Source organism: Carlito syrichta, unplaced genomic scaffold (genome assembly GCF_000164805.1).
Source record: "Carlito syrichta isolate Samal-C Ts95f unplaced genomic scaffold, Tarsius_syrichta-2.0.1 Scaffold89697, whole genome shotgun sequence".
Lineage (NCBI taxonomy): Eukaryota > Metazoa > Chordata > Mammalia > Primates > Tarsiidae > Carlito > Carlito syrichta.
Genome location: NW_007033793.1, coordinates 285,134 through 311,256, shown reverse-complemented (window position 1 = coordinate 311,256; position 26,123 = coordinate 285,134). Strand labels below are relative to the sequence as shown.

Here is a 26,123-nt window from a genome sequence, read left to right as displayed (position 1 = left end):
GCACTCCAGTCTGGGCGACAGAGTGAGACTCCAACTCAAAAAAAAACCAAAAAACAAAGTAGCTAAGACTATAGGGGCACACCGCCACGCCCAGCTCAGCTAATTTTTTGATTTTTGTGTAGAGATGAGGTCTCATTATGTTGCCTAGGCTGATCTCAAATTCCTGGGCTCAAGCAATCCTCCTGCCTCGGCCTCCTGAAGTGCTGGGGTTACAGGCATGAGCCACAATATTTTTCATACATAGCTGAGTTTAGTTTACTAATATTTTATTTAGATTAGTTTACTAATATTTTATTTAGATCTTTTGTATATTCATTTCTCAATTAGATTAGCCTATACATCTTATCGTTCTGAACTGTTAATTTTAATATAAATGTGATACTAATCTCATAAAATAAATTAGAAAGATTTGTCTTTTCCTATTCTAATATTTTTTCCTGAGATAGGACTCTGTACCTTGAAATTTGATAGCACTTGCCTATGAAGCTGAATCACCCTGGTGGTGGGGGTGTTGTTGTTAGAGACAGGGTCTCTATCTATCGCCCAATCTGGAGTGCAGTGGTGTAATCATAGCTCACTGTAACATCACACTCCTGGGCTCAAGAAATCGTCCCGTTTTTATTTATTTTTTGAGTTGGAGTCTTACTCAGTTGCCCAGGCTGGAATGCAGTGGCACACTCACGGCCACCCCCATGTCAACCTGCTCTGTTATTTTTTATAATTAACTTTTGTAAGTGGTTATACTAGTCAGGTTTTCTCTTTTTCCTTGAGTCAGCTTGGAAATTTATAATCTTCTAGAAAAATGGCCCAACTCATCATACAGTTTAACACTAATTGGCACAAAGTTGCTGTCAGCGATGGGGCTGAGACGGACTTAGCACATGGAAGGCTTAGCAAGGATGCTCTTGGGACCAGGGCACTGGGAAGGAAAGGGAAGAAACCAAGACTGGGTAGAGGAAGAAAGTGTGCTGCTGTGCAAGCGATAGCCTCATCTGACCCCACAGGGAGCTCAGCGGCTAGACTGGACCCCTCAGTATGGTCCTAAGTGGGGCCACCCAGGGCAGTGGCAGGATAGGGCCAATGTGTCAGGTGAGGTGACCCTCTTGACTGAGGCAAGCCTGGAGGGCAGGATCTGTATGGAAGGCGAGGGTCTATCACAGCATTCCCCACAGGCCACCCCTGGAGTTGCCCAGAGTCACAAGCATTAAGGGAGTAACTCCGAGATTCTGGGGGCCTGCTCTGGGGAAAACTTAGAAGGGTTAGCGAGACAGACCACAGCCCCTCCCACAGCAGCTGGCCTTGGTCTGCAGTGGATACTCATGGCCTTCCCTGCACTATCTGTTCTGGCTCCTCACTCCCTGGCTGGCACACCTGTCCTTCTCTGGCTGGGGTTGCTGCACTTGCCTGGTTACCTTAAGAGGTGCCCAAACGGATCGCCTGGGTGCAGCTATTCTTCCAGTGTGGGGCAGAAGCCCTTCCTCTTGGTGATCCTGGCCAATTCATGCTGCCAGGAGGGTGACTCCTCTTCCTACTGCGAGGTCCCATGACACAAGGAGTCTTGAGTGCCCTGGTGTCCCTTCCCCTGGCAGAAGACCGGGACCTTTAGGCCTCAGAGCCCAGACTTGTAGAGATGAGAAACAACAGTCCCCTCCCCAGCCAGCTCCTGTGAATGACACAAGCAGGGCCTCTTGGCCCCCAGGCCCATGTATTCTTCCTACTGAGTACACAACACCATGGAAAGGTCTTTCGGTGTGGCTTGTGTCCTGGAGGATGGCACCTTGTCCACTTATATTGTGGCCCAGGCTGGGTGTGGGTGGCTCATGCCTGTAATCTCATCACTTTGAGAGGCCCAGGCAGGAGGATCACTTGAGACCAGGAATTCAAGACCAGCCTGGGCAACATACTGAGACCTTGTCTCTACAAAAAATAAAAATAGGGCTAGGCACAGTAACTCACGCCTATAATCCTAGTACTTTAGGAAACTGAGGTGAGAGGATTACCTGAGCTCACGGGTTCAAGACCAGCCTGAGCAACACGGCAAGACCTCATCACTACAATAAATCAAAAAATTAGCCGGGCATGGTATCACATGCCTGTAGTTCTAGCTACTTGGAAGGCTGAGGCAGAAGGATCACCTGACCCCAGTAGGCTGAGGCTGTGGTGGCCATGAGCATATCACTGCCCTTCAGCCTGGGTGATAGAGTGAGACTCCAACTCAAAAATTAAAAAAAAAAAAAAAAGAAGAAAATTAGCCAGGCATGGTGGCTGTGCCTGTAGTCCCAGCTACTCAAGATACTCAGAAGGCTGAGGCAGAAGGATCACGTGAGCCCAGGAGGTAGAGGTTATGGTGAGCTGTGATTGTGCCACTGCACTCCAGTCTGGGCAACAGCGTGAGACCATGACTCAAAAAAAAAAAAAAAAGTTCCTCAAATATGTTCTTCTGCTAATTTTGTTTCTCACATTCAAGTTTCATTTGGAACTGATCTGGGTATGTTCTGAGGTCGAAATTTTATTTCCCTCCCATGTTAACAACCAACTGCCCTGCACAATGTATGAAGCTGCTGCTTTCCTCACTGATCTGAAAGCCACCTCCGAGCCCTGCCCAAGCAGGGGCTTGCCTTTCTGTGTGTCTGGGGGATCTTTGTGAGCTCACTGACCCCGGAGCCCTCCAGGCCTACCTCGGGGAAGCTTTCTTCCAGAGATGCCTCTACTGCAGTGCTGAGCAATGCCCCTCTCAACCCCAGACCTAAATCCAACTCACGAAGGGCAAGGGTTGCAATGATCGTACTGCTGCAGACCTCCCCATCCCTGGGCAGCCCACCCCTTCAGGATGTCCCCTGCCCCATTGGGATGGCCTTTTAATTCAGGAGTGGCCCTTGGAGTGTGGGGGGTGGACCTTTCCAGGGTCTGCTGAATTGTGAGAGTCTCCAGGGTCTGCTGAATTGTGAGAGTCTCTCAGAGCACCCAGTAAAGGTCAAAAGTAAAGTTCAGACCGTTTCCTATAAACTTATATACAGGGGGTGCCAAAAACATGTATACACATTTCAAGTATGACGTTTGCTCAAAAGATGGTGGCAATCAAATGCATGCTAGCGTCACCATGCGACAGGCAGGACAAAGAAAATGCCAGAAGCACAGTTGAATAAACGTCATACTACACACTGCTACTGCAATTGAATTCAATTTCGAAAAGTAATACATAGATAACATTGCTTAAAATGTGTATACAGCTGGAAGCGGTGGCTCAAGCCTATAATCCCAACACTTCGGGAGCTGAAGTGAGAGGATTGCCTGAGCCCATGGGTTTGAGAACAGCCTAGGTAACACGGTGAGACCTCGTCTCTACAATGAATCAAAAAATTAGCCAGGTGTGGTAGCACGTGCCTGTAGTTCCGGCTACTTGGAAAGATGAGGCAGAAGGATAGCCAGAGCCCAGCAGGTTGACACTTGGTGCTGGGGTGGCCATGAGTAAGCCACTGCACTCCAGCCTAGGCAATGGAGTGAGACTCCAACTCAAAAAAAAAAGTGTATACATTTTTGGCACCCCCTGTACATACATAAATGTGTGTGGGTCTATTTACATCTATCTACATTTTGACAACAAATCACTGGGACCATATTTTGGTATTATTATGAAGTGTTCATTTCTCTGCAAACATGTCTTGGAAGGCGTTCCTTCTTGGCACATGTCATTCTTATGTACTTTTAATGTAATCATATTTAGGCCGGGCTCGATGGCTCAGCCTGTAATCGCAGCACTTTGGGAGGCCGAGGTGAGTGGACTGCCTGAGCCCGTAGGTTTGAGACCAGCCCGGGCAACTTGGTGAGACTTCATCTCTACAATAAATAAAAAAAATTAGTGGGGCATGGTAGCACACACCTGTAGTTCCGGCTACTTGGAAGGCTGAGGCAGAAGGCTCGCCAGAGCCCAGCAGGTCAACACTTGACGCTGGGGTGGCCATGAGTGTGCCACTGCACTCCAGCCAGGGCGAAGGAGTGAGACTACAACTCAGAATATATATATTTAACACCCCGGATGTACCATACATTATTTAGCCTCTTGAGTATCACATTAAGAAACTTGAGAGCTAGATGTGGTGACAAGCACCTGCAGTCCCAGCTGCTCAGGAGGTTAAGGAAGATACCTCACCCTCTCACCAGCAAGAGGATCACTTGAGCCCAGGAGTTTGAGATCAGCCGGGGGCAACATAGTGAGATTCTTTTCCCTATAAAAAAAAAAATTGTTTTTTTGAGTCAGAGTTTCCCCTCTGTTGCCCAAGCTGGAGTGCAGTGGTGCAATCCCAGTTCACTGCAGCCTAGCCCTTCTGGACTTAAGTGATTCTCTTGTCTCAGCCCCCTGAGTAGCTGGAACTACAGATATGCACCAACATACCTAGTTATTTAAAAAAAAATTTTTGTAGAGATAAGGGCTATTTTGCCCAGGCTGGTCTTGAACTCCTGGGCTCAAGCAATCCTCCTGCCTTGGCCTCTCAAAGTGCTGGGATTATAGGCATGAGCCACCAAGTCTAGCCCCCAAAATTTTTAAGTAAAAAAATAAAAGACCTGGGGACCCACATCGTCTTACGATAAGCCTCTAGGGGAAGTGGACAGGATACCCTTTTAAATTTAGGGACAGAAAATCAGAAAATAGATTTCCCAGTGCTTTAAAAACCAGATATAGATATGCTTTGTCATTTGAAGTGACAAATGTGGGGGGGGGGGTACAGGCATTTTCAATCTAGAGTCCATGATTTGGGCTACGGAGATGCCTTAAAGTCAGGAATTTGTATGCAAAGGAGAAAGAGAGACAGAGAGACAGACAGAGGGTGGGGAGAGAATGTGCACGTGTGTGCAGTTTTCTTTTTGGAGAAATCTTTTCTCAAATAGGACAAAGCAGCCTGGAATGATCTCACTCTGATCAGAACACCATCCTAGGGCTGGTTGTGGTGGCTTTTACCTGTAATCTCAGCATTTTGGGAGGCTGAGGCAGGAGGATTGCTTGAGCCCAGGAGTTCAAGACCAGCCTGGGCAATATAGTGAGACCTCATCTCTACAAAAAATAGAAAAATAATTCGGGCAGGGTGGCACATGCCTGTAGTGCAGGAAGCCTGTGCTGCTCACTCCAGAGGACCCCAGAAGTACACAGACAGCATCCACAGAAATAGTACAGCATCCATGTCTGGAAATTTCCACAGTAACCTGCCACTGTTTTAACTAAGGGTGGAGACTCTTCTTTTATCCACGGATGAAATTTGTAGCCCGAAGAGATGACAGCTTGGTCGGAGACCCATGGTTTGTTGAAGTGCTGCCCTGTCAGCTGCCTTTGAAGGTTATCTTCTTAGACTGCTACTGCTGGTCATAAGTAGTTTATAGGTACCTCTCTAGTTAGATATATGGTTGACAGTTAAAACAAAATTATTAGTTAACTGTAAATGGGAATGAGCGATCTTATTGGGTGTGAGGATTACACAACTCAGTGAATTCATCAAAATCATTGAACTGTACACCTAAAATGGGTGAATTTTATGGTCTAAAAGTTATGCCTCAGTAAAGTTTCACAGACATGCCAAGTTAGTTGTAATGCTCTTTATGACCACAGAATGTCAGCAAAGACAGCCATGAAGGATTTTCCATAAAACAATTTTCCAGTGAAAATGCCACCAGCCACTATATGAAGCTGCCTTTTCCCTGCAGGAATTCATTTGTTCTGGGGCTCAGATGCTTGAAGGTGCCAAAAGCTAGAGCCAGTTGTCAGGAATATGGAAATGGTCTCAAATATTGGCTTATACAAATCTACAATGATTGAGCCTATTGAATAATTTCAACCAATTGTGTATACAATTAAAAAACCCACGCCACAATAATTTTCATTAAGCAAGCTAGAGATTTATTCCTATCAAAAACATTTAAATTATTTAAAACTTGCCTTAGACTGTTCATATATGTTGGCAAATATGTTTGGTAAACTTTTATTTTTATGACTTATATTTTACATCTAGAAAATGTACGTATTATTTATTTTCCCCCAGTTTTATAAAAGATGTCATTGAAAACACTTTTAAAATGTGCGGTTTGTACAATTACAGGTTTTTTCAATTGAATTCTCTTTCTGTTAAGAAAAGAACCAATAAACTTTCCAAATAACATGGAGAAAACTTCTCAAAGGAGCGTAGTTTCTGCCTTTATTACTTTAGTTCTTTCAAGAACATTCAAAATAATAAACGGGGCTAGGGAATGATAGGTAGCCCTTCTAATGCACATTGAAAACCATAACCGTGTCTACAGCCAGGCCACCCAGAATGTGCTTGATCTCATCTGAAAACCACAGCCTTTCCTGAGCCAGTGATACTTTGTTAACTTGGTGCACCCTATTAGTATGAAAAGGGCAGAGGAAACTTGTGCACTGGAAAATGCTGTCAGTCACAGTTTGGGCATATTTATAAATAACTGTAAGTAAAACATTTGTCCAAGTAAAGACTTTATGTGTCAAAATGTTAATCTCATTTGCTAAAGTCAAAGCAGATGCTTCCGCCTTCGTCACAAGACTGGTTTCGGTCTAAGGCCTTTTTCTCTTCATTCTGGTTAATATGAAAGGCAACCCTCAGAATGCATTATTAAAAAATATTGCTGTGGAAGACATTCTGAAGAAAACTTTCTTGGATTAATGACTGAGAATCTAGAAGCTGTGCTCACAGGGATAAGAAAAAACAAGGTCCAGTGAAATGTTATGTGAACTCTGAAATTTAAGGGTCTACTATTTCTTCACAGGTATCACCAAATGTCAAGGTCGAAGTAGAGAAAAAGGGTTAAGTGATCTGGCCAAAATGACACAGGGAGTTAGCAGAAATGCTAGGACTGGATGCTGTGTCTTGGGGCTCCCAGTCATGAGGCCTCACGTAAAACACACAACCATTGTTCATTCTACTCCTCATGGCATCTGTAGCTTTGGTTTTTGTTTTGTTTCTGTAGTTCTTTTTATCCAGAATGATTTAAAAAAAAAAAAGATAACCACTTCCTGAGCCACTTTCAAATAAAAGTCATGTAATCTCAGCAACTCAGGAGGTCAAGGCTGGGGGATCACTTGAACCCAAGAGTTCGAGGCTGCAGTGATTATGCCACTGCACTCCAGCCTGGGCGACAGAGAGAGATCCATCTCTAAAAAAAAAAGTTAAAAATAAGTCATAAAACAGAGACATTTGGGATACTAAATGCTCTAGAAGAAGTATTCAAGTAATTATAGTGAAAATTCCTAAAAGCTGGCACAGTGAATCGTAACGTGTTTTGGTGGGTGAAGTCTATGCCGGCTATGGAAGGGTTCCCACAGATTTTCTGCAGTCTCCATAGCCACCCGATGGTCTCTCGATTGTTACACTGGGTACTCCCTGTTACTAAACACGCTGGTCTGCCTGCTCCCCCGCCCTTCCCAAACTGCCATGATCCTTTTAGTATTTCTGGAGTAACAGCAGCCCAGTACCTAAGGATGTAAGCCATGCTACTTGACTCGAAGGACTAATGGATTAGGCATGTTACATCCTTGATAAAGTAGATTTGTCTTCTCCCCTTCAAGGTCTAAACTCCAACAAAATCTAGTTGGGTTATACCACTTCAGACATTTCGGTAAAAGGATAAGTGAAGTCGTGTAAATAACACAGACCTATACATGCCAGGAAAAAAAAAAATCATACTGCCTAAAAGCTGCAACCTTCATAGCATCAAATCTATGCTAACACTGGCTAAAGAAAAGGTTAAAAAAAAAATTCCGGCTGACCAAAGAAGTGTGCACATACGTGTATTTATTTTTAAACAAATTAATGTTGAGATTGGTTCATGTTCTAAAATTTGGAATTTTTAACATTCTCTTATTATTCATAATTTCATATATCAAAAGTCCCTGATTTCAAATTATTCAAGGGCATAGAACCTAATTATCATTACTGTGTCACTTACGTCACTTATGTAAACAATCACCAAGTGCCATCAGTGTCTTTGTCTCCAGTCATATTTTCTTGACCTTTCAGGTTAAGATAAATGTTGATCTCAGTATCTACTAGACAATAGGATACACCATATTTTTAAAAATATCACTGCTCTCCCACAGTGAATACTTATTTTGCACGTGTCATTGATAACATCTTAGTGATGTGATTATGCTCATCTGACCCCCATGAGGCCAATATTCTGACAACAGGTTAAGAATTAAAATGCCCTCCGTGGCCATGACTGAATGATATGCAAAACACTCTGACATTGGTCTCACTTCTCCACTATGTTCTAAACACCTAAAGGAACCAATCGTAAGTAATTAAAGCAAAATTGGCAACTTCACTGAGAAAAGACAGAGTCATTTTAAAGTCAATAACTTGCTAAAAATATATAGCCTGGAAGTAATTTACAAGATTCTTATATCCAAAACTCATTCTATTTGCAAGTAACCGTGCATCTGTATATCTTAGGGGCAGATCTATAGTTACAGAATTTCCAAATCTTCAAATTATTGCCCCTTCCCCATAATATTTCACCCAAGACTTCCCAGAGTTACTATGAACATAATTTATTAAACTAGATCCGAGAAAACTGCTCTTATTTCCAGCCCCCATGGGGCTTTGACATATACTTGGAGAGTATATGGCAGAAAAGAAATGCCACCTACCAGTTTAAAAGTGTTCATGGACTTAAAATGTTTCAAAGATAGTAAGGAGTTATAGAAATAACACGTTATGTAGGGCTGTGGCTATGATATCAAATGCAGTCTTATGCAGTAGTCCCTGACCTTTTTGGCAACAGGGACTGGTTTCATAGAAGACAATTTTTCCATGGACTGGGGAGAGGAGGGGCAATGTGCAGTCAAACCTCACTGCTAATGTTAATCTGTATTTGCAGGGGCTCCCCAGCACTAGCATCACCACCTCAGCTCCACCTCAGATCATTAGGCATTAGATTCTCATAAGGAGTGTGCAACCTAGATCCCTCGCATGTGAGGTTTGCAATAGGGTTTGCACTACTATGAGAATCTAATGCTGTTGCTGATCTGACAGGAGATGGAGTTCAGGCGGTAATGCGAGGGATGGGAAATGACTGTAAACACAGAGGAAGCTTCATTGGCTTGCCTGCTGCTCACCTTCTGCTGTGTGGCCTGGTTCCTAACAGTATGGGCCCATGGCCCAGGAACTGGGGACCTCTGGTCTTACGTGCTCAATAAATGCTGGGTAGGCACCACTGTTCAAGAACATCTGTGACTAAGGGGAACAATGAGCAGAGCCCCAGCCTAGGTCATAGAGTTCAGTGTCCTCTAGCATTAGTGTGCTTCAGAAACAAGCAGGGAACTTGAGCTGGGTGGGGTGGCTACTGCCTGTAATCAGCACTTTGGGAGGCCGAGAAGGGAGAATCACTCGAGCTCAGGAGTTTGAGACCAGTCTGGGCAACATATTGGCTGGGAGCGGCGGCACTGGCCTGTAGTCCCAGCTACTTGGGATGCTGAGATGGAAGGATTGCCAAGGGGCCAAGGGGTGAGCTGTAATCATGCCACTGCACTCCAGCTTGGGCAACAGCATGAGACCCAGACTCAAAAAAACAAAAACAAACCAAAAAAAAAAAAAAAGATTCTATTTCAGTGAGTACAACTGTAGTTTTACTCTTCCTATAGCTAGCCCTTCTCTGTATAGTCATCTACTCCTGATCAGCATCAGGGATTTTAAAAAAGAGAGAGATGCTAATTCATGCTTTTGTGCATTTGGACAGGAATCAGGTCTGGGTGTTCCCACACATGGCCACTTGGAGCCACAGAGCTCTCCCTCGCAGCCACCACCTGCTTGGGTCATTGCCAGTAAGTGCTTCTCTGTCCCTTTCCTGCCTCTGGGTCCAGGCTGGGTGAGGACAGAGGTTACCTACACCAGTCTGCACTTGGTCCTGAGCTGTGTGACCTTGGGCAAGTCACTCAACCTCTGCAAGCCTGTTTCCTCGTCTGCAACATGGGGACGATGCCCAAAACACCAGCACTTGTCGGGTGCCATGAGAACTCAATGGGAGAAGCCCCTCACCGCCATTGTGTGGTGCCTGGCACAGCGCAACACTATAAACTGAGGCTGTTGATTCTGACTGCCAAGATGGTGTGGTTGTAGCATCCATGTAACTCAGGACACAGCTACAGAAAACCCGGGAAGGCCACAGGGTCGCACAGCTCCAGGCCCCCAAACTGCCCTCTCTTCTTCTGGGTTTCCTAATGCAATCTCAGCTGTGCCCTGAGCGAATGAATGAACATGCTGACTCCTACATCTCTTTCTAGAAGAGCATCACACAGGCCTGAAGATGGGACAATTTAAGGCAACAGGTGGCATGATCAATGAACTAAAGGTATTTCTTTCACAAGATAAAATCTCAGAACACTTTCTGTTCTCCCAGGAGGGCAACTGGCTGGCTCAGAATCAGAGACGGGAAATTTAATTTCCACTATATACCTGTATCTTTTGAATTTTGAACCTTAAGTATGTCTTACCTACATTAAAAAAAATTAAAGGCTGGGCATGGTGGCTCATGCCTGTAATCCCAGCACTTTGGGAGGCCGAGGAGAGAGGATTGCTTGAGCCCAGGAGTTCAAGACCAGCTGGGCAACATAGCAAGACTTCATCTCTACAGATAAATAAATTACTTTTAAACAAGTTAACTTTTGAAGAGTAAAAAGACACAATCTGTCAACATTGTAAAGTTGGGAACTGACAGGCAAGGCTCCCATGCACCCCAGAGCACCTCTGCATACCTTTGCTACTGTTTTACCTGAGGACCCCACAAACTGTGTGCCCACAGCTGCAAGGGTGTGGTAGAGGCTGCAAGAGGACAGAGAGGTGGGGAGGGAGGGAAACTCTTTAGTTCAGGATCACTCAGGATTTGACTGGTGTCTGCACAAATGAGCAAAGGAATTCCTGTCCTGGATTTGGAGCAGGGCTTCGTCTGACTCTAATCCTAAATCTTGCCGATAATGACAGGCACACCTCACTTTATTGCAGTTTGCCGATTGCATTCCACAGCTACTGCATTTTTTTTTAAGTCAGAGTCTTACTCCGTTGCCCAGGTTGGAGTGCAGTGGCACACTCACAGCCACCCCAGCGTCGACCTGGTAGGCTCCAGAGATCCTTCCGACTCAGCCTTTCGAGTAGCCAGAACTACAGGTGTGCGCTACCATGCCCAGCTAATTTTTTTTTAAATTGCAGAGATGAGGTCTCGCCACCTTGCCCAGGCTGTTCTTGAACCCGTGGGCTCAGGTAATCCCTTCACCTCAGCCTCCCAAAGTGCTAGGATTACAAGCTTGAGCCACAGCGCCCAGTCAGCTACTGCATTTTTTTACAACTGAAGGTTTGTGACAACTGTGCGCCAAGCAAGTCTACTGATGCCGTTTTTCCAGCTGCAGGTGCTCGTTTCCTGTTTCTGTGCCACATTTTGGTCACTCTCACATGATGTCAAATTTTTTCATTATTATTGCATCTGTTATGGTGATCTGAGATCAGTAATCTTCAATGTTACTACTGTAATTGTTTTGGGAGTCACAAACTGCGCCCATACAAGATGGTGAACTTAATTGATACACATGGTGTGTTCTGACTGCTCCACCGACCTGCCATTCCCGTCTCTCCCTCTTCTCAGGTCTCCCTGTTCCCTGAGACACAACAGTGAAATTAGGCCAATTACTAACCCTGCAATGGCCTCTAACTGTTCAAGTGAAAGGAAGAGTCACATGTCTCTCACTTTAAATCAAAATCTAGAAATGATTAAGCTTAGTGAAGAGGCATGTCCAAAGCTGAGAAAGGCTGAAAGCTTAGCCCACACTCCAAACAGTTAGCCAAGCTGTGGATGCAAAGGAATAAGTTCGTGAAGGAAATTAAAAGCGCTACTCCAGTGAACACACAATGATAAGAAAGCAAAACAGCTTTATTGCTGATATGGGGAAGGTTTGAGTAGTCTAGATAGAAGATCAAACGAGCTATGACATATCCTTAAGCCAAAGCCAAATCCAGAGCAAGTCCCTGAGTCTATTCCATTCTAGGAAGGCTAGGAGAGGTGAGGAAAATGCAAAAGAAAAGTTGGAAGCTAGCAGAGGTTGGATCATGAGGTTGAAGGGAAGAAGCCACCGCCATAACAAAAGTGCCAGGTGAAGCAGCAAGTGCCAATGGAGAAGCTGCAGAAAGTTCTCCAGAAGATTGAGCTAAGGTCACAGATGAAGATGGCTACATCAGACAACACATTTTCAGTGTAGACAAAACAGCCTCTGTTGAGAGAAGATGCCACCTACCACTTTTCTACCTAGAGAGAAGACAATGCCTGGCTTCCAAGCTTCCAAGGACAGGCTGCCTCTCTTGCTGGGGACAAATGCAGCTGGTGACTTTAAGCTGAAGCCAATGATCATCCGCCATGCCAAAGTCCTAGGCCCCTTAAGAACGATCTACTCTGCCTGTGCTCTAGACACAGAACAGCAAAACCTGGATGACAGCACCTCTATTTGCAGCAGGATTTACTGAATATTTTAAGCCCACCTGCCCAGAGAAAAAGATTCCTTTTGTTTTTTGTTTTGAGTTGGAGTCTCACTCCATCGCCCAGACTGGAGTGCAATGGCCGCTCTGGGCCATCGCAGCCTCGACCTGCTGGGCTCCGGCGATCCTTCCGTCTCAGCCTTCCAAGTAGCTGGAACTACAGGCGCGCGCTACCACGCCCAGCTAATTTTTGATTTATTGTCGAGACGAGGTCTCGCCAAGTTGCCCAGGCGGGTCTCGAACCCGCGGGCTCAGGCAATCCACTCACCTCAGCCTCCCAAGGCATGGGATTACAGGCTGAGCCACTGAGCCTGGCTAAAAAAAAGATTCCTTTCAAAAGATGACTGCTGACAATGCACCTGGTCACCCAAGAGCTTGGATGCAGATGTACACGGAGATTGTTGGTTTGTTTCCTGCCTGCTAATACAACATCCATTTGCAGCCCAGGGATCCAGAAGTCATTTCAACATTCAAGTCTTATTGCTTAAGGGAATACATTTCATAAGGCTATCACTGCTATAGATGGTGATTCCTCTGATGGGTCTGGGGAAAAAGTAAATTGATAAAACTTCTGGAAAGAATTCACATTCTAGTTGGGCTCACGCCTGTAATCCCAGCACTTTGGGAGGCGGAAACAGAAAGGTCTGCTTGCAGCCAGGAATTCAAGACCAGCCTGGGCAGTATAGCGAGACTTTGCCTCTATAAAAATAAAATCAAAAAAGTTAGAGGGGTGGTGCATGCCTGTAGTCCCAGCTATCTAGGAGGCTGAGGCAGAAGGATCACCTGGGCCTAGGAGGGAGAGGCTGCAGTGAGCCATGACAGTGCCACTGTACACCAGCCTGGTGACAGAGTGAGACCTCAACTCAAGAAAAAAAAAACAATTTACATTCTAGATGCCATTAAGAACATTTGTGATTCATGGAAGATGGTCTAAATATTAACATGGGGTTAAAGACTTCAGTGGAGGAAGTAACTGTAAATATGATGGAAATAGGAAAATAGCCTGACGATGTGACTGAATTGCTACAATCTCATGATCAAACCTGAACAGTTGAAGAGTTGCTTCTTATGGATAAGCAAAGAAAGTAGTTCCTTGATATGGAAACTACTCCTGATGAAGATGCTGTGAACATTGTTGAAATGACAGCAAAGGACTCAGAATATTCCATGAATTTAGTTGAAAAGCAGTGGCAGGGTTTGAGAAAACTGATTTCAATTTTATTTTATTTTGAATTGGAGTCTCACTCTGTCACCCAGGCTGTAGTGCAGTGGCATGCACACGGCCTTCGCAGCTTCAACTGCAGGGCTCAGGCGATCCTTCCGCCTCAGCCTTCCAAATTGCTGGAACTACAAGCACGTGTCACCAATGCCCAGCTAATTTTTTGATTTATTTGTAGAGATGAGGTCTTGCCAAGTTGCCCAGGCTGGTCTCGAACCCTTGGGCCCAGGCAATCCTCTTGGAAGGATCGCCTAAGCCCAGTAGGTCGAGACTACAGTGGCTGTGAGCATGCCACAGTACCCCAGCCTGGGCGACAGAGTGAGATTCCAACTCAAAAAAAGAAATGAAACTACCTCTTGTGTGCATGCTAACTCTACCTCCCTCAGTCCCCCAAATCCAAGCTCCTGGGAGTAGAACACATTGTATTTCCTTTGTCTAAGTATCCCTTCCTCAGCACTGTCAATCACCTCAAGACCCAGTTCAAAATCTACTTCTTGTTGGCCAGGTGTGGTGACTCATGCCTGCAACCCCAGCACTTTGGGAGGCCAAGGCAGGAGGACTGCTTGAGCCCAGGAGTTCAAGACCAGCCTAGGCAACACAGCAAAACCTCATCTCATTAAAAAAAAAAAAATCTACTTCCTACATGAAGTTTATTTAATCCCCACCTACATCTTTCCAGACTTCTAACACGTCACGTACTGCTTCCAAGTTTTTATGTCTTGTCTGTTGATTCCTGTGTCTCCCTCTCTCTACCACCCCACACACATGGCTGGCTGAATGGGTGGGTGAGTGCAAGGCACTATTGTCCTTCACCTTAAACCTGAGGTTTTCTTTCCTCCTTTTCTTCCTTGTCTTCTTTTCTCATTACTTCTCTGTAGAAGAAAAGACAAAAATTGAGATAAAAGAAATTCAGAGCTCAGACTCTGAAGGAAGAATACGTATCTTAAACGAAAATAAAAAACAACATGCCCCACTTCCTGGGAGTCAGGAAAGAGAAAGAATTCTGTCGGTTCGGGGAAACAGCAGTTGGGTGCTACACAAACCACCCCGTTTCTGCACCTCCTTACACACGCTGGCCAGTTCCACTTTTGAAACTAGAGGGTGGGGAGAGGGCATCCTTAACAAGGGAGAAATTGTGGTAGAAAATACAGCAGTCGAGCACATAGCAGGCTCCAGAACATGAGTGAGAGGTGGCATGCACCGTATGGTTGGGGCTTTGGGTTTTACCTTGAAGCTTTTATTACAAAAACAGGATGCCATGGAGAGACGATAATGACACTGCTGTCTCGAGATGGTAATAAACTTCATCTGAATGTGCTGAGATAAGAATATTCGATCTAATGTGGACCTCAAGCTGTTTTTTTTTGTTTTTTTTTTTGAGTTGGAGTCTCACTCTGTCATCCAGACTGGAGTGCAGTGGCCACTCCCGGCCACTGCAGCCTCGACCTGCTGGGCTCCGGCGATCCTTCCGCCTCAGCCTTCCGAGTAGCTGGAACTACAGGCGCTCACTACCGTGCCCGGCTCATTTTGATTTATTGTAGAGATGAAGTCTTGCCAAGTTGCCTAGGCGAATCTTGAACCCGCGGGCTCAGGCAATCCACTGTCCTCAGCCTCCCAAGGTGCGGGATTATAGGCTGAGCCACCGAGCCCGGCTTCAGGCTGTTTTTAAAGGAAAAATAAGGCCGGATGCAGTGGCTCAGCCTGTAATCCCAGCACTGTGGGAGGCCAAGACGAGAGCATTGTCTGAGTCCGGAGGGTTCGAGACCAGCCTGGGCAACTTGGTGAGACTTCATCTATACAATAAATCACAAAAATTAACCGGGCGTGGTGGCATGCGTCTGTGGTTCCACCTACTTGGAAGGCTGAGGCGAAAGGATTGCCTAAGCCCAGCAGGTGGAGGCTGCGGTAGCCGTGAGCGTGCCACTGCACCCCAGCCTGGGCGACAGAGTAAGACTCCAACTCAAAAAAAAAAAAAAAAGAAAAAAAAAATATAATGACACCTATTTTTTTTAAAAAAAGAATATTTGATCTAATGTGGACCTCAAGCTGTTTTAAAAGGAAAAATAAAATCTTGAGTTGCTTTTACTTTCAAATGCCTGTGGTTGTGTTATGAACTAGACTTCAAAATAGAAGGCCGACAGCAGGAGACCTCCCAAGCATCTACAGAGAGGCCCAGTCCCTCAAGAGGCTGAAGTGCTGATCGCCCCGCCTCTTCTGTGGGCAGGGCCCTGGGGCATCCTCCTACGCCATGGAAGAAGAGCATTCGCAGGGATCATGACCCAGTGCAGAGATCAGCTTCAGCCCTTGAAGGTAGGCTGCAATTCGAATAGGCTTTTAACTCATTCCAGATGTTAAAAATACATTGTCACTTTCATTAGGTAATAGCAAACCGACACTAAGAACTTCTGCAAGACCTTTTATATTACACAATAGAATTAAAAACCGTAGCAAATGTTCAGATATTTAAATGAGCACCAAACACTACAAAGTGCAACCAACATGGTTCTATTAAAAACTCTCTTCAACTATGGCATTCAAGGACAGCAATATAATATTTTCTTTACAAAGCAACTAATATAAAAATCTGCAGATGCCATAAGTTCATTTCTAGGCTATTCTCACATACACGTATCATTAGATATACTTTCTTTCAATTCTTTCCTGAGGTATTTTTTTGTGATTGAATTTTACTGTACTGCTGGATGCATTATCTTTGATCATCCTTCCCTAAAATGATTTTTAAAGACCTGCAAAAAATTTTATTGCATAGGACACTATTCATGACACAGAGCTCGGGAACTGCAAATAGGTGGCATGGGAAAATACTGCATTTTAAGAATCTGTTACATACATTTTTTTTACAGTTTGTCGCTTTAAAAAAATTGAAGTCATAGCTAAGACTTAACTACGTACAATGAAGTATTTTAGGAATGTTAGAGATTAGAGAGTAAGGTGAATGATACAAAGGAAAAAAGTCATCATTCTTGCTGGCTATATATTGTATTGCCTTCAAAAGCAACTGTACACATGCTGTTGTCAGTTCATAGTTAAATATTTCTACTAATCTGTTTTGGGAGAGCAAATGTCTTTCAAGGTTTCCAGCTCCTCTATGAGCTTCTTGTTCTGGACCTCCAGCACTGCGACCCGACTCTCCAGACATTTTACATATTCTTTCTTTCGACGTCGACATTCTTTAGCCGCTTCCCTGAAAAACGCACAAGCAAAAAGGCAAACAGAACATTTTTGCATGCTACTGACACAGAGATTGAAGTAAGCGTGGTAAAGTGATCATGGTTGCATTCCAAATCTTGGAACAACACTCCCAATGCAACGTCAAACACTAAGCCCAACTGGATTCCTAAGGATCACAAGTATCCCTTCCACGAGTCCACATGGCAATTAGTAGAACTGCTGCATCTCCTGCCTTGATTAGAGTTCATAGTAAACAAGGTCCAAGTCAAAGACAGTTACTCTGCTTTATGGCAATAAAGATCTTTGAGGGCCTTGAGTTCCTCAATGAGAGTCTTGTTTTGGTTTTCAAGCACAGCCACACGATTTTCAAGACATTTGACATATTCTTTCTTCTTCCTGCGACACTCCCGGGCAGCTTCCCTGGAACCAACACAAGGCAAATGACTACAGGAACAACCTCCCGGCACAATCCAGAGTGACTCAATGAACTTCTGACCCCCAAACTCAACAGCCAATCAATCTAAGTAAGGTTTGCACAAAGCCACACAGCAAATGTAACCAGGCACATGCCGTTTTGTAAGATACTGTACAACAGGAACTCACTTGAGAGCACAATTGCCCAGGATTCATCACAAATGGTGTTTCCTTAGGGCACATGTTCCAGGATAACAGTGACCAGAATTGCTTTCAGTAAATGACAACAATGACAACAATCGGAACACATCCCCAATAAAATTTCTACACCAACATTCAATTGTCTTCATTATTTTGTCTGTCAAAAGCCACCTATTCCATCACAATAAGTTACTTTTATTTGACCAAAAATGATTATAAGAATCTTCAAAAACCATAAATGTCAATATTGTAGATTTTTACTCTTCAAGACTAAATCTCAGTAAAACAAAATCAATCATGACTGTAAGATTAACGGTTTATTGGCCAGAAAACACAACATGGATAAGTTATAAACAATAAACAAAAGATGGACATTTTTCTAAACCAAAATGGACACTGTTTCTGAAATTAAAGAAGAGGGTTATATAATACAACACTCAATAAGGCAGACGGTTTAAACCCACAGATGTGAAAACACCGCAGTCACAATGGAAAAGGAAGCTACTGAGCAACTCAGGAGTGTTTTTCAAGACTGTTCTCTGATCACATGCATTTACTATATAATATACTGGATTTTAAAGCACTGCAAGCCTAAAGGAAAGACCAAACCGGCAGCCAAGCAACAATACAGATAAACAGATGAGTGGAACCAGTCATTTTCATGCATTACCCCACCCAAAACTAGTGAATATAGCCATCATTTTTTCTCTCTCTCTCCTTTTGTTCAGGGTGGGAGGGGATTTTAACTACTTAACACCTCTATGGAAGATACCCTCCAATGACACCCTTATTTTAGAGTACTCAATTCCAGAATAGATGCCTTTGGGGGCACCTTGTACTCTGCATCAAAAAAGCCTACACTGAAACAGATATTAAAATTCAAATATGTTATGACAAAAGTAATGTTCAATGTCTGAACACCAGTTACTGTAATGCCTATTGCATTGCTATAATCCTGAAGTACATGTGATACATACAACAGATTTGGCAATTTTTTTTTTTTAGGATAGTGACTCTCACTAACTGGATATCTGTGTTTTCTCTATGGGAAGCAAGAGTCAGCAGAAAACAAGTCTTGAAGTCAACCTCTACTTCCTAGCCAAGAACAATGGACCCACCCTGTGAACTCACAAAGTTCTCAGACTTCTCAACTGATTAACAAAAAATAAAAAATGTAAAAGCAAATTGATAAAATAGTTACTAATGTAATCTAAATGACATACACAGAAACATTAAGAATAAATCCAAACATACATTTCCATTTCAAAAAGTAATTCAACTCTTTCCCACAGAGAAATTAAAATTCATTTATGAATATCAAGATGTATGAAATCGTTACATCAAACTAACTCTAGAAGGAAGGGAGTCATTTTACAAAACAAGTTACCATTTAAATAAAATTTTAAAATACATAATAGCACTGATGTGGGGTGTTTAAACAATTTTATTTACCAAGCTGTTTACTATAGATATTCATACTTCCAATTTTACATTTGTGTGTGTGTGCCCAGTATGGAGGCATGTTAATAGAGTCAAAATGTCCCAAGCACAAAGCTTTAGATGATCCCATCAGCAGAGGGGACATTCCTAAGTACATCTCAACTACAGAAAACACCTGTTTCTTCTATTAATAGTCAGCTCAGCTTTCAGGCCTTGCATTTGTCTGGCTATCCTCAGCCTGGAGAAGAAACACATGGCAAAGCAGAAAAGCTGACAAGGCTGTAAAGAAATAAAAACTATAAGCTGGGTGTGGTGGTGCACGTCTGTAGTTCCATCTACTCTGGAGTTTAAGGTGGAAGGATTGCCTGAGCCCAGGAAGTCGAGGCTGCGTTGATTCATGATCATGCCACTGCACTCCAGCCTTGGTGACAGAGCGAGATTTCGACAGGAAGGAAGAAAGGAAGGAAGGAAGGAAGGAAGGAAGGAAGGAAGGAAGGAAGGAAGGAAGGAAGGAAGGAAGGAAGGAAGGAAGGAAGACTGTGGCTGGATTGTTAGAAATATGATATAATTAAATACCTACTATAGATGCCAGCCAAAAAATAAAAAGAATGTACAAGGGATCTTTCTAATAACTACTAAAACCCACACATGCTCCATGAAGTTAAGTCTGCAGCTCACAGGGAAGTCTTTTTGAGGTGACCCTGGTGTTAGGGCAATGGACTAGCTCCAGAATGAAAACTACCTGCACGTCCTGTTTCTGTCAAACCTCAGTTCCTCATCTGATAATAATCAGACCTATGTAAAGTTATAGGAAACAGCAGAAATAAAGCACTTAAAACTCATGAAATAGATATTGAGCAATCTAATAGCAATTAATAGCCATTAATCATCTGCTTTTCTCTTCTAAAATAGGCCCTTCTCAGTATCCTGTACAGTTAGGGCTTAACAACCTATTTCTTTTCTTTTCTTTCTTTCTTTTTGTTTTTGAGTCAAGAGTCTCATTCTGTCACCCACACTGGAGTGCAGTGGCACGCTCACAGCCACCCCAGCATCAACCTGCTGGGCTCCGACGAACCTTCCATCTCAGCCTTCCAAGTAGCCAGAACTACAGGTGTGCACTAGCTGATTATTTGATTTACTGTAGAGACAAGGTCTCACCAAGTTGCCCAGGCTGGTCTCGAACCCCTGGGCTCAGTCAGTCCTCTCACCTCAGCCTCCCAAAGTGCTGGGATTACAGGCTTGAGCCACTGCGCCTGGCGAGGAGCCTATTTCTAGCCAATAAAATGCAGATGAAAGTTGCTGGGAGGGTCGTCTAGGAAAAGTTTTCAGAGGGGCCAGACTCAGCCAGGCCCAAGTTTTGGCTCCAGCCCTCCTCCCTTCTTCCCTTTGATGCAATGCCTGGAGGGACAGCAGCCATGCTGTGGCTACAGAATGAATTGGACACGCAGTAGATGACAGGGCAGCCAGGAGAAACCTGGGTCCTTGACAACACTGCTGAGCCTTTGTTCTGGCCACACATACCTCTGGACCTGCCACACAAAATCAGAAAACCACCTACAAGTTTAAGCCTCCATTTCCCTTGGTTATTTGCGGCCCAAACACAAATGTGATCTAGTAGTTATTCATTAGTTATTTTTTAAAACTCAAAATTTTATGATTTTTTTTTTCCTCAGGGGGGTTGCATACGTATGTGTAGGTAGTTATCTGGCACATTTACGGGACCCACTACCTAATAATTTTTAAAATTTCATTTTGGTGTTTCTACCGAAAAAAATTGAAAATCTAGCAACAAAGGTAGGCTGGGCAAGGTGGATCATGCCTGTAATCCCAGAAATTTGGGAAGGCAAGGCAGGAGGACTGACTGCTTGAGTCCACGAGTTTGAGACCAGCCTGGGCAACATAGCAAAACCCTGTCTCTACCAAAGAAATAAAATAATAAAGGCAGAGAATAAAGACATGAGTAAAATAAGACTACCTCCTAGTTCTTCCTTTTGCTTTCTTTGAGTAAAATAAGACATCAATGAACGACTTTATAGCTTGCATTATTATTGAACTTCATATTTTTTTGTTGGAGTCTCATTCTGTCACCCAGGCTGGAGTGCAGTGGCATGTGCATGGCCACCACAGTCTCGACCTGCTGGGCTCAGGCGATCCTTTCACCTCAGTCTTCCAAGTAGCTGGAACCACAGGTGTGCGCCACCATGCCCGGCTCGTGTCTTGATTTATTGTAAAGACAAGGACTCGCCAAGTTGCCCAGGCTGGTCTCGAACCTCTGGGGTTCAGGCAATCCTCTCACCTCCACCTTCCAAAGTGCTTAGATTATAGCCATAAGACACTGCGCCCAGCCACACTTCATGTTTCTAAACTAAACTTCACAATATATATTCTATGATCAGAGAGGCAACTATATTTGTAGCTCCTGAGATCGTGGTGCAATTTTAAATCCCCATATTCCTTCATCAGCTCTACGCTAGGGATCTTTCATAACAAGACTACCATAAAACAGCTGATGCTGTGTGTGCCCCGCCCATTCAACCCCATCAGGATTTCTGAGCAGAATGTTGACAGTAACAAGTATGAATTCAGGCCGGGCGAGGTGGCTCACACCTATAATCCCAGCACTTTGAGAGGCTGAGGTGAGAGGACTGAGCCCACAGGTTTAAGAACAGCCTGGGCAACTTGGCAAGATGTCATCTCTACAATAAATAAATTTTAAAAAATTATCTGGCCGTGGTCGCGCATGCCTCTAGTTCCAGCTACTTGGAAGGCTGATGCGGAAGGATCACCTGAGCCCAGCAAGTTGAGGCTGTGGTGGGAATGAGCATGCCACTGTACTCCAGCTTGGGCAACAGAATGAGAGACTCTAATTCAAAAAAGAAAAAGAAAAAGAAAAAAGTATGAATCCAGCACAACTTGACAAACCCGGAACAAGCACTGAGGAAGATGTAGCTATCTTAATGACCCTATTTCTGATGATCTGTTGAGTTCTCCACTCTACCTAATGATCTATGATAACTAGTAAGTTTGCAAACAGTAGCCAACTTTAGGATTCCTATAATATAACAAATCTGTGACATTGAAAGGACTATGAATAAAATAAACATGGCTACTTCTGATCCACACTCAGCGATAAAGGACAGTGATAAACTCAGAGGCGATCAGAAGCCACAATTTCTAGACTAACTAGGTTGCTAACACCTAGTAAATGAACTATCACCACGTGGTCCCGATCACAGGAAAGCACATGAAGCCTTCTGAAATGTTTGTTTTCTTACAATGAGGACAGTAGGAATAAGGTGACAAGATTACTGGGAAACTCTGAGATGTTCTATTCATTTTGGAAATCAGATTGATTTGTACCACTCTTCATAATAAAAACTAAGTCAAGAGATAAAATACAATTTTAAACAAAATAAAATAAAAATTTACTTAAGTTTAAGTTTTTTGTAGAAATTTAGAAAACAGCTTTAATGATAGGCTACTCAAAAAATAAAATTCCAGAGATATGGAGCAAGAATAAGTGAGAAAAAATGAGAGCAAGCAGACTTGAAGCACAAATACTATAATAATAGGTAACTCTAAGTGGTAGAGCCATGGGGGGTTTTAATTTGGTTGTTCTGTATTTGTACTTGACTGGAATTTATCAGAATAAATATATATTTCAGTGTAATAGAGAAAAAAATTACAAAGTAGATAAGACAAAATTACATGTAAAAAAATAAAAAATGCTTAACTCATACTTAAATTTATTTTGTTCAATTTTTTTAGAAGCTGAAAAAATTACATTTATCCCTCACTTCACAAAGTAAATCCCAAATACAAAATAAATCTTTATTTGCAATAAAGTCCTTTTATCATTGTTTTTTAAAAAAATTAATGTTATCTTTTAAGCATTTACAACACAGAGGGAGGTACCTTCTGCTGATGAGATCACTGAATGGCTAGAACTCTAACTAGAAGACAATCTGATTATCATCACATGCAATGCACAAACCCACATGAAATGCCACATCACACTTCACCCAAGAGTCACCGCTTAGGAAAAGTGTAAGCCCCACAGTAAGAAGTTGTGTGTCCTGGAAGTGGCAGCTGAGTCCTCATGAGGTATATTACCTGTTCTTCATAAGCCTCAGCTCTCGCTTGCGTGTGGCTTCTTCTGCTAGCTGCTGGGGACTGTGCAGACTCCCCGGCGAGGCAGCCATCACTACACCCTGAGGCAAAGCAGTAGTAGGAGCTCGGATCTGGTAAGTTGGCATGTCACCAGTGGCGGCTGCAAGGAAACAAAATATTACAAGTTGGTATAAACAATTCACAACTTTATATTTTATATGAAATTTCCCTGGGAATAACCTACTTTTTAACATTTCATAAGAGGCAATCTTGTAATGTTTAAAGATGATTATTCTGAGCATTACAGCAATCTTAAGTATCAGTGATCATCTCCAGCATTTGAGAACAATGAAATTGAGCATGCTTGACACATTTAAGGTAGAAAAATGCCCTCATGCATTTTAGACAGGTTTTTACCAAAGGCTATAAAGTACACAGGCTTTTCAACAGAAAGCTCAATGTAGCCTAAAATCGGCGGCATGCTCATAAATACGTACAAAACAGCTTCCTGGGGGCAAAAAAAAAAGAAGCCCTGATCTGTAGCGTTTGATGATTTCCATGATGTAAATACTTCTCCCATGATCAATTTCAAGCTCTGAATGTGACTTCCCTTAATGGAGAGCTGGACAGAGACACGGCATAAGTAGCACACCACACAGTCAAAATAGATGTTGTAACCTCAATAGCACAGATAACATCATTAGACATGATGACTTTTGAGAGCTAATGTTGTTTTTAGTGTAATTTATTTGTGAGTATGTATGTATATTCAATTTTTAATAATGGCTATTTTCACAACCAGCTCACAAACAAACTGAAAATTTAACAACAGGCTCTAGCAAGCCGGAGGGGGCTACCTCTAGCACTCCACAACAAACATTTGCATTCAGCAGAGCACCTCCATCCACTGAATATTACAGTGAAGAGATTTTTCCTGTTCCCTGTGTCATGCCTGAACAGTTACTGAATGTCTTTAAGTACTTGTCCTTTACCAGAAAATGATCGAGGCAGAAGGAACCTAGCTCACTACAGTCTCGGTTGAAAACAAAAAACAGCAAAACTCTACTTAAAACTAGTTTCTCTGAGGAAAGATTTTTTTTATTTTCTTAGGTCTTCTGGGATAATACATTCCTAAGTATTCATTTAAAAAATTTTTTTTCTAAGTATAGTATAACCTTACAGTTAAAAAATTTAATATTTACTTAGTATTCAGACTGAATGCTAAAAGTAAGTTCTCAAAGTTTCCTAATTTATATTCAAACTGTGTCTATCTACTGCAATAAACATAGCCTCCTAGAAAAGACAGATGGATCTGAGTGATGAAACAGGCTTTACCACCAACGCTTCAGCTTTGAAAGCGTATGGTCCAGAGTTACTTTAACACTCTGATGAGATATTACAACATATAGGCTGTCTCAAAGCTAAGTGCAAGAAAAATATTTTTTAAAAGTTATTAGGTCCTATAAAAATTGGTCTGAACCAAATGCCAACCAAAAGAGGAAATACAGCATTTCTACATTTCATTAAAATGCTTTATGCCATTGAGTAAGAACTGAAATTTTGCCAATGGAAGACAAAGACTTTCACCTAAACAGGATATTATCACTAAAAACAGAAAGCAGTTTTCAAAAGTTCAGTAAAAATTAACTATCTTTTATTTGTGCTTTTATTTGGGTATATGCCGGGTTTTCTTCCCCATTAGGGCTCCAGAATTAGGTAAAAGAATAAAACAATTTTAAAATGGCTTTCAGATAAGCGAACTTAAAGGTCGTCATAGAATTAATAAAAATACCACGTATACATTTTCTACTGCTTCTTCCTTCAACATTCAATTTAAAAAAATGATGATAAATAGAAACTGTGATTAATAATCACCAACAAAACCTCAATTAATAAACTTGGGAAAAGTCCTAAGCTTGTTTTTATGACTATTCAGAATGCTCTATACACAAAAGTCTCAAAATGTGGCAAAGAAAATTGGATAGCTTTGAAATATTTAAGAGGGTCATTTAAAAACAGTTAGAAACCAACTTAGTAAAAGATTCTTAAAAATCCTAATCACAGTGTTAGAGGAGATGGTAGAGCCGAGCACAGAATAACACAGCTCTTCCCTTCTTTCTCTTTATCCCCATCCAGGGAAGAAGGTTATGGGATAATAAAGGCTGAAACAATGGGACAGCTGGAGGCCACACAGGTTTTCTAAAACTGGAACAATAGCCAGTGACGAATGAGAAGTTTACATGTCACTGCTGACGTTCGCAGGCAAGAGAGATGCAGACCTCTGCCCAGGGTCCTTCTCTCCAAACACATCTCACAGAGAAGTGTAATAAAATTCACAGAAAGGGACAGAGAGGCTCACCACACTCTGGGTTTGTATACATGTGCGATTTTCCGTAGTATGAAGTTAGAGTGGAATGCTTATGTGATAAACAAAAGTTAGTTTTCTTAAAAATCATCTTTTTTTAAAAAAAGGGAGGTGGGTAGGAATACTTTACAGATGAAAAATAAAGTTCATGCACTGGTTTTATATTTACCAGAAATGGTCTTAAACAACTTTTACCTGTTTCCAAAAGTCACAACTACCTTCAAAGGACCAAATTTTGCACCATGAAGGATAATGGCAATTCCAAAAGAAGCATTCTTAAAACATTTTAAGAAATATATATATATATTATATATATATGTGTGTGTGTGTACATATATATGTATGTACATTTATAAAGATATACATCACTTTAAAATAACTTGGGAGGGGATGGTATATTAGGATGTATTAGTTCTGAGATATTGATAACAAGCTGGGTTTTATTACAATTTTTCAGACATATATAATCATTTTATTTCTTTCAACAAAAATCAAAGTTCAAGTCAGAAATAGGAATTTGTGTAAATCAGTAAGAATGAGTATAAATTTCTGTACTATCCCAAGAATCTATATGATGGTACACTCCCAGCCACCGCAGCCTCGACTGCTAGGCTCCGGTGATCCTTCCGCCTCAGCCTTCCAAGTAGCTGGAACTACAGGCGTG

General features: G+C 42.5%; 1 protein-coding gene across 13 annotated transcripts in view; it reads right to left on the bottom strand.

Moving 5' to 3' along the window:
- Positions 1-16,138: 16,138 nt before the first annotated feature.
- Positions 16,139-26,123, bottom strand: part of CREM (cAMP responsive element modulator) — a 62,173-nt gene continuing 52,188 nt past the window's right edge. For 9 of the 13 annotated variants that reach the window (XM_008058243.1, XM_008058278.1, XM_008058271.2 and 6 more), the window contains 2 exons: positions 23,098-23,254; positions 16,139-16,942 (listed from right to left, as the gene is read on the bottom strand). In XM_008058243.1, the coding sequence (XP_008056434.1) occupies positions 16,798-16,942; positions 23,098-23,254 (302 nt within the window). In that variant the 3' untranslated portion in view covers positions 16,139-16,797. Of the gene's footprint in view, positions 17,350-23,097; positions 23,255-26,123 lie in introns of all 13 variants that reach the window. The other 4 variants (XM_008058237.1, XM_008058223.1, XM_021712388.1 and 1 more) reach the window with 2 other exon arrangements.